The 12058-nt window shown below is 36.8% G+C and overlaps 1 protein-coding gene across 7 annotated transcripts in view; it reads right to left on the bottom strand.

The window, feature by feature from the left end:
* Window positions 1-11: 11 nt before the first annotated feature.
* LOC116849566 (octopamine receptor beta-3R-like) overlaps window positions 12-12058 on the bottom strand; it is a 163532-nt gene continuing 151485 nt past the window's right edge. For all 7 annotated transcript variants that reach the window (XM_032826840.1, XM_032826842.1, XM_032826841.1 and 4 more), the window contains 2 exons: window positions 10634-10745; window positions 12-596 (listed from right to left, as the gene is read on the bottom strand). In XM_032826840.1, the coding sequence (XP_032682731.1) occupies window positions 386-596; window positions 10634-10745 (323 nt within the window). In that variant the 3' untranslated portion in view covers window positions 12-385. The remainder of the gene's footprint in view (window positions 597-10633; window positions 10746-12058) is intronic.

Raw genomic sequence — 12058 nt, 5'->3', positions numbered from 1 at the left:
CCCCCGTCCCTCTTTCACACACTCCTCTCTCTACTTCTGTCTCTCTCTAGTCGTATAAAGTCGCGAATAACACGGGAGAACCAGTGACGCGTATAGTCGATAGAGCCGGGCAATAAGCGTTAATTGCGAACTCGATGTTCGCGCGTCGGCTGGTGCGAAAATCGCCAAAACGAAGCGCGCCGCAGAACAGCCGGCAAAATTCCGCCCGGGAATTCGTCGTCGACATAAACAAACAAACAAACAAACAAACAAGAGAGAGAGACAGAGAGAAAAAGAAGGGGGAGGAACCAGGGGAAGAGAGGGTAAACTCGCTGTTCGCGGAGGCAAGGAGGAGGAAACGTGTGTGTATATGTGTGGAGGGGTTGGGGGCTGATTTTTTGCCGGGCTACACGAATTGCGACGGCGTCTTCCAGCAGCTGGCGCAGCACGGCAGGGCGCTCTTCAGGGTGTCCTTGAAGGCGTCACGGAAGTCGCGGTTAAAGTACGCGTAGATGAGCGGGTTCAGAGCGCTGTTGAAGTAACCGATCCAGAAGAGCACCGAGACCACCGTGTCCGGACAGTAGCACGTCTCGCCGCACAGGGACGTTGTCAGGTACCTGGAAGAAAGGCGACATCGCGTGACTCGTTTTCGCACTCTGCCTCGTGTGAAGTGAAATGTCAATTTCATGTTCCAGAGAGTCCACTGCGGACTCGAGGTAAAGAGATGGCTTCGTTAACGGAAAATAAACTGACAATGTTAATTAATTGACGCGCGTTCTCCGTTTGCATTGTTAGTGCTTGTCGCTTTGACTTCAGGTTAAAGGTTAAAGTAACACTATTTGATATTTCATACATGTGCACAATTAGTCGTATAATTGAAGAATCCGCGTTGGTCACGTCATTCCAACGAAAGTGTCCCACCATTTTCGCAAATTATTTCAACTATTCTCGCTTCTTACTTTTTACGTTATTTCGGCGTCGCATTTAAAGTCAAAGTAGCAAAGGTGAATGTGTCAATTGAGGTTTCTAGTGGATTAGCTGACAAGAAGTGATCTTTGTTGACAATTTAGAATGGACTTGCTGGGGCATAAACAATAGACTGCATCATCTATTCTATTATTTGATATATAGAATTGGGCAACAGCTAGATCACAAATCCAATTCTGTATTTCAGTGAGTAATCGACAAAATCGAGTTGGTAACTAGGAAGTTTTGTTTAACCCTTTAAGGCGTATAATTCATGGAACATTCTAGTAACCTTTTTTTAAATGAAATATTGTCAAAAATACTCTAAATAGCACATTTGTAATGTTTCAACTGCCTGATCCTAAGTAATCCTTATTGGTATCAGTAATACTTAAGGGAACTGGAGGGTAAGATTGCTTGAAAATCGTGCATGTTTTTTCACAATTTTTTATGACAAACTGAATGAATATGCGAAAGTGTTATTATACAACGTATTATTACACAACTTGTCCATTATTATACAACATTATATATAACAAGTGTTATTATACAACGTTGGCGTGTATTTATACAACATATAAAGAGAAGAAAAAAATAATTTTGATGATCAAATACTCAATATAAATGTTTGGTACATACAGTTAAAATATATTTCGTTACTTATATTCTTCTTTTCAAGGTTGTCATTTTACAGTAATATTTTGACTTTCGGTAGCTGACTCTCTTAAGCTGAATTTTAGATAGAAAATTTCCGTAAGCTTCGTCGTTATTGTGTAAACCACTATAATAGAAATTGAGTAAAAGTTAATAAAAATGCAAATATTTTAATGGAATATTATTAAATTTTCAGTTCTTTTATAGTGGAATATTATTAAATTCAGTTCTTTTATAGTAAAGAAATTAATATTTTAAAATTAAATATTTTAAAATATTTTAAAATATTTTAAAATTATCAGTGGTTCACACGATAACGACAAGCTTACGGGAATTTTCTACCTAAACTTTCAGCTTATTGAACCACCGAGAGTCAAGATATTACTGCAAAATGACGACTTTGAAAAGAAAAACGAAATATATTTTAACTGCATGTACCATACACTTATATTGAGTATTTGATCATCAAAATTATATTTTTCTTCTCTTCATATGTTATATAAATACACGTCAAAATAACATTTTCGCATATTCATTCAGTTTGTCATAAAAAATTGTGAAAGAACAAGCACGATTTTCAGACAATGTGACCTTTCAGTCCCCTTAAACTCATGTCACACTACGAATTGGAAATGAAGGATTGCGAATTGAAGATTAGATTTCGACGAATCAATGCACTTTGATCTTGGCCTGCTTGGCTCCAATTGGACAAGTTCCAATCTTCAATCCGCAATCCTCTATCTCCAATCCGTAGTGTGACACGGGCTTTAAAGGGTTAATCTATACCAGCTGGCTTCTAGCTTTTGCCTCAGCCGGCTAGTTGCGTTTTCACTCGAACAAGAATAAAGTACATTTCAGTTTTGTTAAAATAATCCGCACCCCGGCGTATCGTTATCGTCGTGCGTGAATATATCGGTCCGTATATTCTTCCATGATTTTTCTTCCCAGCGGATCGCGCGAGCCACGCGTCGGCGAATCTTGACTATCGATGTTATGACGAAACGTTTCCTCGACACGTGTGAAGCGCTCATTCCCGATGATTTACGGTATTATTGCGTTTGCGGGTCAGGCAGGGAGAGCGGTGTAACTCGAGCGAATTCAAAGCCGACAATTGTGAACGCGCACGAAGCGAGCCTTTTATTCGGTCATAATGATGTCCAGCTGTTTCCGCGAATATTACTTGTGTTATTTAATTAGCATTTGTGTGTTATTTAATTTGCAGTGTTATTTAATTAGCATTTGTTAATTACGTAGCTTTATTTAAAATCAAGACAATATTTGCTTTCGCCCGAGCTATTTTCTCCCGTGGGAAGTTTAATGAAGCAGTAATTATTGAATGAAACTATTATAATTAAGTGCATTGAGGCATCGCGCTCTGTGAAGTGCACATCTCGCGGATGAAAAAAGAAAAAATAACGACTCTAGTTGACTGATTAGGTTTTATTTAACAGATGTTATTTTATTATAAACAGCGCGAAAACGTGAAACTTTCCGATTTTTGACACTGGAGCTATGTAATTAGTGGACCGCAATTTTGATTGATATATCTATGAATATTAATATTCATAGACATTATTTTTAGTACAGTATTAATAGTACAGTAATAGCCAGTTAAGGATGCATCGGCTATTAGTTAAGTATGCATAGCCCCTGCAAAAGGTCACTGAAAATTAAAATCACATTAACATTTATATTTTTCCTTGCAAAAACGTATGACGTATTTATACGATGAAATAACGTATTTTTTTACGTTGACATCACATTTTTATGATATATTAACTTTACGTTATATTGTTTCTGATTTTAAAACTTTTACTCCAAATCATAATGAAACTTTGCATATATCATTCTGAATACTTGAAGCACATATAAATACTTGAATTCCAAATATTTGATACTTGAAGTATTCATTGCTTGAAATACAAAAATTTTCGTTTCTTTTTTTTTTTTTGTTTTTTCGTTTTTTTGTCTTTTTCTTGACTAAGAATAAGGTCGTACATTTTCATAACAGCACAGCTTAAGATATTTAAAGCAACGAAATGACATCGAATGGCATTTCAACGACATATTGATGATATCTCTAACGTCAATACGTCACTTGACGTCACCATGTTTGCTAGACTTCCACTTCAAAGTGGAATAACTTCCGATTTTGAATCAATGCCAAATTGTTTGTGCTCACTTTTAGATGCAATGTAGATTAATCTGACGTTTTTCCAAAATTTTCTCATTATTTTTGAAATACCGGCAATACATCCTCAAGAAGCACGGTGTAAAAAAAGATATTTCTAAATTTCCTAATTCTCTCTCGATTTCTAAACTCTCCAAGTTTTTCAATTTTGATTTTGAAAAATTACCTCACATATTTCTTCCCCCCTGCGATCTCGTACGATGCGAATATAGATAGTAACGTCCGGATATATTTACGAGATTTGTTTTGCGCAAAGAGGAGCGCACGAGGAAACGAGTTTTCTTCCGCGGCAGCATCTCCTCCTCACGGTCGGGTCGATTATTTGCATATAGATGCGCCAGCATTATGCGGATGCACTGTGAAATTTTAAATCAATGTCTCGACGCATCTCGGCCCTTTTCTGCGATCGGTGCGAAAATGAGATCTGAATTCCCGGCGCGAGCTGTCCGCACGTGGCGTCGCTTTCCCCCCTCTCTCCTGGTAATTTCGAGATATGTCATTGAGCTTTGGGAAACAATCGACAAATTTACTCGACAACACACACGCGTGCACGCACACATGCAGCTGCAACGAACAGGACGAATTTGTAACAGACTAGACGGAATTTAATGGACAAAGTGGAATTTAATGGACTAAAAGGAAGTTTTATTGCGGACAAAACGAAAATTGTATTTATATAACGGAAACGAGGCGGAAATTTTATTTTAACGAGGCGACCGCGTTGCAGCTTTTCACAAAACTCCAGTGAAATTTTTAGTCGTTAATTGCTGCGGGAACCCCCAGAGCAATTAACAATTGAAAATTTTCGCGTCACGCTCCAGTCGGGATTAAGAAAAGCTACTGCTCTACGTTCCCACGCGACCATTCACAATCCTTTGGAGGAATTTGAATTGTGAAAATCACTAAGGTAAAACGGGAATAAAATTGTTAATGCCAATGCAGTGAATAATAACCATTTACCACTTTTATGTGACATCGAAAAGTTATAAAGCCAAAAGTTCAACAGCATATTGAAATTATTTTCTCTGTATTCTTGTCCCGCTAATCTTTCTCAGCGAAAATTCACCTTCATTTTTTTCTGTAAGTATCTAATCTCTCTGATAATCCATTTGTTTATATTGAAGCGTTGGACATCAAACGATTAAAATTTTCTTCGACTAAAATCATCCGCAAATCAATAATCGGAGCTTACTAATCGTTATACATGTAATCATGAATAATTTAGCCGATTGATGAAATTAATTGTTAATCAGTTGCACAATCAATTACATAAGAAATTGTGTAACAATTGTGATTAATTTTAAATACTGAATTAATAAATAATTAAAATTACTAATTTTAAATCTACCTCAATTTCTTTTTGTATGTTCGATGTAATCATGAATAATTTAATCGACTGATAAAATTAATTGTTCACACGATCAATTTTCTAAGAAATCATAACTAATTAATTTTAATTATTAATTTGCTGTTTATTTTAGTCAAAGAAAATTTTGTAATTTATTGATGCCTGATACTGGCTTACAAGTAAATCTATCCTAAAAGTACACTCTGATTTCTTTCTAATTTGGCACAAATGTAGAAATACAAAAAATATTTAGGTCATTTTTTTCATTTTGCCCACTTTAAATTTCACAAGCATTTTATAACTTTTTAATGTCGTCACTCCTATCATCAACAAATACAACAAAAATGAATAAGAAATAAAATTGAGTACAAAATATAAATAATGTTAACAAAATCGGTATAGTTGAAACATGAACCATTCAAAATTTCTTTAGCTAAGATTCCAAACGAAATATTTTAAATCTGTGATAAATTAGCAAAAATGGTTGGAATCTCATCCAAACCGAGAGAAATTTGGCAATTTTAATTAAAATTTTAACAAAATCGACTGATAATAGCTGAGACACGAACCATTTTGAATTTCTTTAACGGAGGTTCTAATCGAAATATTTCAAATCTGCTAAATTAGTCAAAAATTGTTCAAATCTCGGCTAAACCAAGAAAAATTTGACAATTTTAATTGAAATTTTAACAAAATCGTCATAGTTGAGACATGAACCATTGTAAATTTCTTTAGTCGAGATTCTAACCGAAATATTTCAAATCTGTGCTAAATTAATCAAAAATGATTCGAATCTCAGCTAAACTGAGAGAAATTTGGCAATTTTAACTAAAATTTTATCAAAATTGACATAGCTGAAACACGAACAATTCTGAATTTCTTTATATCCGAGATCCCAACCGAAATATTTTAAATCTGTGCAAAATTAGTCAAATATCGTTCAAATCTCGACCGAACCGAGAGAGAAATCTCGCACTTTTAATTAAAATTTTAACAAAATCGGCATAGATGAGTGGGTCAAAATGCAAAAAATACGACCTAAATATTTTGTGTACTTTTACATTTGTGCTAAATTAGAAAGAAATTGGAATGTAACTTTTGGGTAGGTTTACTTGTCAGTGACTAATTTCGTCTGAGTATCTCTTCCGATTTTTCTCCCGAGTTGTGGCGGAGAAAAATCGCCGAAGGAGGTGGCTCGACGCGTTCCGTGTAGACGAAAATAACGGTAAGGACGTAATGCACGTTCGACCGCACGTTCGACCGCACACGGCCATATCGTTATTAATGCACGAAGCATCGATCGAGCCGACGATACGGATTTAGAACAATACTAAACAGATTGACACAGATTTGCGGTCGCGCGTCGCGCCCGTCCGACGCGGCTATCTCCGTTTGACGAGAATTACACAAAGCCACCGATATCAATCGTACAAATTGGACTCTGAAAACTCCCGCTTGATCGTTGCAAATTCCACCCTTACAGAATTTATCCTGTCTTATTGCTCTTCGATATTTCGCCGTTATCGACGCATGATTTTTCGCGAAACACACGTCGCGTGTAAAAAAGCAAAAGAGAGAAAGGCAGGGAGAGAGAGAGAGAGAGAGAGAGAGAGAGAGAGAGAGAGAGAGAGAGAAAGACAGAGAGAAGAAACATCAATCTCGCCGTACGAAATGAAAATATTTGTGGGTGAGCGCTAACACGAACGCGTTTCCCGCAAACATTTCTCACAAATATTTTATTTGTTGCGTACAGTCGCGAAAGTATTTTCGCGAGCCACAAGAATGAAAAAATAAAACAACTATTATTCCAGCGATTCTCGTGATTTTAATCGTTTCGAGCGTTTTAAATGGTAATATAAAAAGAAGCATTTAAATGGCAATTTGTTTATTATCGATTTGCATTTGCACTGCGATTCATTCGTATAAATCATTTTAATCATTTTAATGTGGATTTGTTTATTTTACACGGCATAAATATTTAAGTCGCCATTTGTTGTTTATCATTGCCACGTCAAAGTGCAAATACTCACATTCGGTAAACATAATTATATATTTATTAGTAGGCAAGGGAGAAAGAGAAAATACCGTTGTGCAAGATATTATATAAATTATATTATTAAAAATGCAACGAGCAAGCCTGAGCTAAAAGCTAGTAGTAAACAAAATGTAAATTCATTTTATTCTTGTTAAAGACCGTTTTACTCAATAATCATTCTGCACCACCATCTTTTGCCAATCTTTCACGTAATTCCCCTCTCGTAAAACTATTGTGCTTTTCCGATGAAGAAACGTTCCCAGTGATTGTTCACATCTTCTAAAGAAGCGAAGTTTATACCGTCAAGGGAGTTCTGTAATGAGCGAAATAGATAATAAATGGCAGAAGGCAATGTCGGATGAATATGGTGGGTGGAGCATAACATACCAACCGAAGTATAACAATTTTTATGAAAGTAACAAAGCATGATGCGCCGAGAAAAATTCATTACTGTCTCCCACTTTTAAACCGCAACAAAGGCAACTGTGCACTTTTTTAAACACTATTACTTGCATCACAAAATATGCTCGGAAATGTTGGCTATCAAAGCATGTACATAGATGGCTATCTGTGTGAAACTCTTCTAATATCAAAATATGGATGCCAACTAGACAGAAACTTATGAATCAATCCAATATTTATAATTTTTTATCTCATAACTCATTGTGATTTCGTTGGTTTAACCATCAGCTAATTTACTTATCTATTCACTAGAAGAAGTGAACGTTACGTTACCGGCTAGTAATGATGTTAGACACAAATTTACGGTCTCATGACTGGAAGCCGATGAGATTCAATTTTTATTAAGGTATGAAGTGTGGGACTGCAAAGTGCAGACTGCAAAGTTGAAGAATTCGGCCAAAAATATATTATTCAGATGACAAAAGAAAAAGCCGATCGCGGTGGCCGGGCGAAGCCGATAATTCCAAAATGCTCCCGGAAAATGGCGGCAACTACAAGAAATTAAGTGCAAAAGTAAAGTGCGCGCGCTTTCAGGCCGGAACGATGTGCTTTGTGCATTTGCATGAATAAAAACTGGGCTGGCGTTCGGCGCGTTACGCGCGACTATATATTGGCTTCTCTCCCCCTCCCTCTTTCTCTCTCTCTCTCTCTCTCTCTCTCTCTCTCTCTCTCCTTCTCCTTTCTCTCTTCCGTTCGATTTACATAGAGACCGCATTTTGCCGGCCGTAACTGTATTACGCCGCCGTTTATCCATCGGCCGGTTCGCCGTTTAACGAAATTTTAGTCTTGTTCTCGCTCGATTTCTACCGTGCCTGCAACATCATTCCGCGAGAGCCAAGTCGATTGACGCGCACTAAAAGGAAATAATAAAAAATAAAATTGAACGCTAATTCCACGAGCGATTTAGTGTCGACGCATCGAACGCCATTTCGGAGTCATTTGACCATCTTGGAGAAAAATTGGAGGATTTGCTTTCGAATTAGTTAAAATGTTGGTTTAATCGTGAACTTAGTATCGAATAAAAAAACGGTGAATTCATAAGTTGTTTTTTAGACATTTAACGCTAAAAATTTTTAAATCTTTTTGCTCTTGAAAAATGGTCCCTGAATTTTTCGATGATAATTCGAAGACAATTCTGAATTTGCAAGACAGAGCATTTATTTCAATTAGACGGTTTGAGAAAGGCATTTTCTGAATTAATGACATATTTTAATAGTCAATTTATAACATTGAATAAATTGTGAAATCGTTAAATTTTTCTTCAGACTGCTAAAATTACACAGATCATCCATTAGCAAAAATATTATTTTATTACATAAAAAAAGGGGTTCCTAAATATTATGTGTAATATTTCCATAAAAATACAATATTTATAGAAGATACTATGTTTGCCAAATTCCAGAAATGTCTCCCCAGGCTTTTAATATTAAACAAGTGATATGCGCGTTATCACTATAACAAACTTTCAGCTGAATATCGCGATTGCATATGTAATGTCGCATATATTGCATGAGTGAAAAGTGAAATCTAACTCTGTCTCTGTGTATCTTACGTGGAGTAAGTTTCAAGTAACGACTATTAATATAGCTCTTAATATCTCGGATGGAGGAGCGTCTCCGCACAGGAAGGTGACAGTTTTTCCGACCGCGGGGCGGACGGGACGGATCTTCATATTGCTGGCGCGCTCGGTTGAGCAAATAGTCGAACTTGCGCGAACAAGCCCGCGGAGAGACCAGGCTAAGCCCTCGGCAAACTCCATAGAGATGCACTCTGCGCCCGCATTAATAAAACATGGGACAAGCGGCAGGACTTCTCGCGGCTTTCTCTTTGTATCTCCTTCTCTTTAGCCCTTGGCCTTTCTATCCCTTCGCTTACTGTAGAGACATTCGGCATGAGTAAAACGAACGCTCTGTCTGTGCCGAGGACGAATACAGCGACGAAGATTCGATACACAAATCTCGCGGTAAAAATTCCCTCGGACGTTCGCACGCTCTTCGCGAAGCCCTCTAAGTGGATTCTTGTGATAAAGTGGCTTTCGTTCTGACCGAAACTACTTAGCCCGACGAAATTTTACGCTCCGATGCGCTGTCTTTTTTTAATACTATACATGTCTTTCTCTCTCACATTGTCCATTTTTTCATATTACTTTCTTTCTTACACTGAAAGAGAAAAATATCTGAAAAATTAGAAAACATTTGATAGGTATTAATAACGTATTTACCTAAATTAAAAAAATTTTTTTAAATAAACAGTTGATATTTATATAAATCTTTATATTCCTTAGACTTTTCTTTTTTAGTACTAGTTTTTCCTAATTATTTATTTTTTAAGTATAAAATATAAAATATTTTATATAAGGTACAAAATACCTGAAAAATAAATCCACAGTGATATCCACAGTGTGGATTTAATAAAATATTTATTTAAACCTAAATTTTTTTATTTAAATAAAATAAACAATTGCTTCTTATAAGTAAACTTATATGTATATATTTTTTTGTACAGGTAATTTGTTATTAGCACCTATCGGATAAATATGTTTTACTTTCGAGATATTTTTTTCTTCAATATACTCAGTTGTATTTAGCCATTTTATTTTATTTTTATTTCGTTTTTTATATTTTACAAAATCTATTTATATATACCTTTATTTCCGCGTTTATATTTTCTTTCTTGTGTTATATTTCTATTTGTTTTATTTTCCCAGCACATATGATAATCCTTTAAAACACTCACCCTTTTAACATCTTGTTCTTAAAGGGTTAATTATGGAACGTTCTTAAAGCATTAACGAGCGCTCTCCCCTTCCCTCCCTCCTTCTCTTTTTCCTCTTTTGCATTCTTTCTTAACGAGTACGTTGACATTTAAGAGTGACGTCGGTTGTAGCTGTAATTTTATCGAGGTGATTTCCGCTTAACTCCCACGAGGGGAGATTATTCTTAGGTTAATTATCGGCCGTGCCACGCGGAATTTGTTGACGATCACCGTCGACGCTTACCAGAGAAAGAACGGCAGCCAACAAAGTATGAACGCCCCCATGATGATACCAAGTGTCCTCGCGGCCTTGTGCTCAGCTCTCCAACTCTTTGTTTGTTGTCGTATCGAGGTGCCTGAAACAGAAACGACCGGATTATTTCGATCGTCTGGGTCAACGAGACTGCGTCTCGTTCGTTTGTTCGTTCGTATGCGTTGCACAGAGCGCGATTGCAACGATAACGGCGAGCGTAAACGAGAGGGAACTCTCTTCGCGAAACGACGGGTCGAGATCGTAAAGCGAAGTTGTTCCTCGAACGAAGCGAGATGTCGAAAATGGGAAAATTCGGTATTCATAGTCCGATCTTATAGGTGATATTCATAGTCTGATCTGATATTTAAGATCGTTTTAAACCCCTCTTAGGACGCCGCATAGTCGATGAAACGGCTCTCACAGCGTCTTAAGATGAATTTAAGACGATCATAAATATATGATCAGGCCATGAATATTGCCCTAAGAATATCTTCGCGCTTTTCTCAGCACACCCGCTATCTTTAACGATTTCATATCGTACACAGGTCGGCATAGTAACCTTAACATTCATCAGGTCTAGGGTTATTTGAATTTTCCAGTCATATCGCCTTTGTTTGCATGTCGAGACTGTTGATTATTGAAAAAATAGCAAGACCATCTCACATGTTTCTGCTTTTTATATATATTTTACGTTACAAATACCCCTTAGTGAATCAGTAAGTGATAAATCGATGTGGGAAACAATGTGTTATTGCGATTAGTCAGCTTGACTTTAATGTTCAGAAGCGAATGTGTGTGTGTACGATTGAGAAAATACTAGAAACTCAATTATACCGGCTGCTAACGACTATACTGTCAAATCCGTTGTACAGTCGTCGCGTCGGCTGTATTGACGTTTGCAAAAATTATCCCCCAATTTTTTTGGCCGGTGTACCGTGCGTCAGCTTATCGATTTACAAAATCGTCTTTTTTTTTAAACAATGGAGTCGTTTTTCCAATTATTTTGGGATTTTGGTTTATTTTTGCGCGTCAAACTAAATCGTCACGTTCGCGGTTACACCATCGTTGCCGCCACTCCGCAACCTGGTATAATCATAAAAGCGATTGCATTTATAATTATGCATCAATTAGGACACATTTACTTCCCTTTCTTCCTCCCCCGTTTCTATCCCACCTATCCCCCCTCTCTCTCTCTCTCTCTCCCTCTCCACCTCTCCTTCTCTCTCTCTTTTTCTCTTTGTGCATGTACATATATAATTATAATGTGGATTTATCGGCAAAGTGTGAAACGCGTGCATATTAACATATTATATCTCTGTCCAAACGCGTGCGTGCGCGTCGACATTGCGTAAATTTTAACTCAAATCTATCCGGCGGAGAAAGGGGAAGGTAGAGAGAGAGAGAGAGAGAGAGAGA

The sequence above is a fragment of the Odontomachus brunneus genome, unplaced genomic scaffold (genome assembly GCF_010583005.1).
Source record: "Odontomachus brunneus isolate Ranch 3 - 2012 unplaced genomic scaffold, Obru_v1 Obru_scaffold_118, whole genome shotgun sequence".
Taxonomy (NCBI): Eukaryota; Metazoa; Arthropoda; class Insecta; order Hymenoptera; family Formicidae; genus Odontomachus; species Odontomachus brunneus.
Note: the sequence above shows the minus strand (reverse complement) of the source record. Positions and strands in the feature narration are given on the sequence as shown.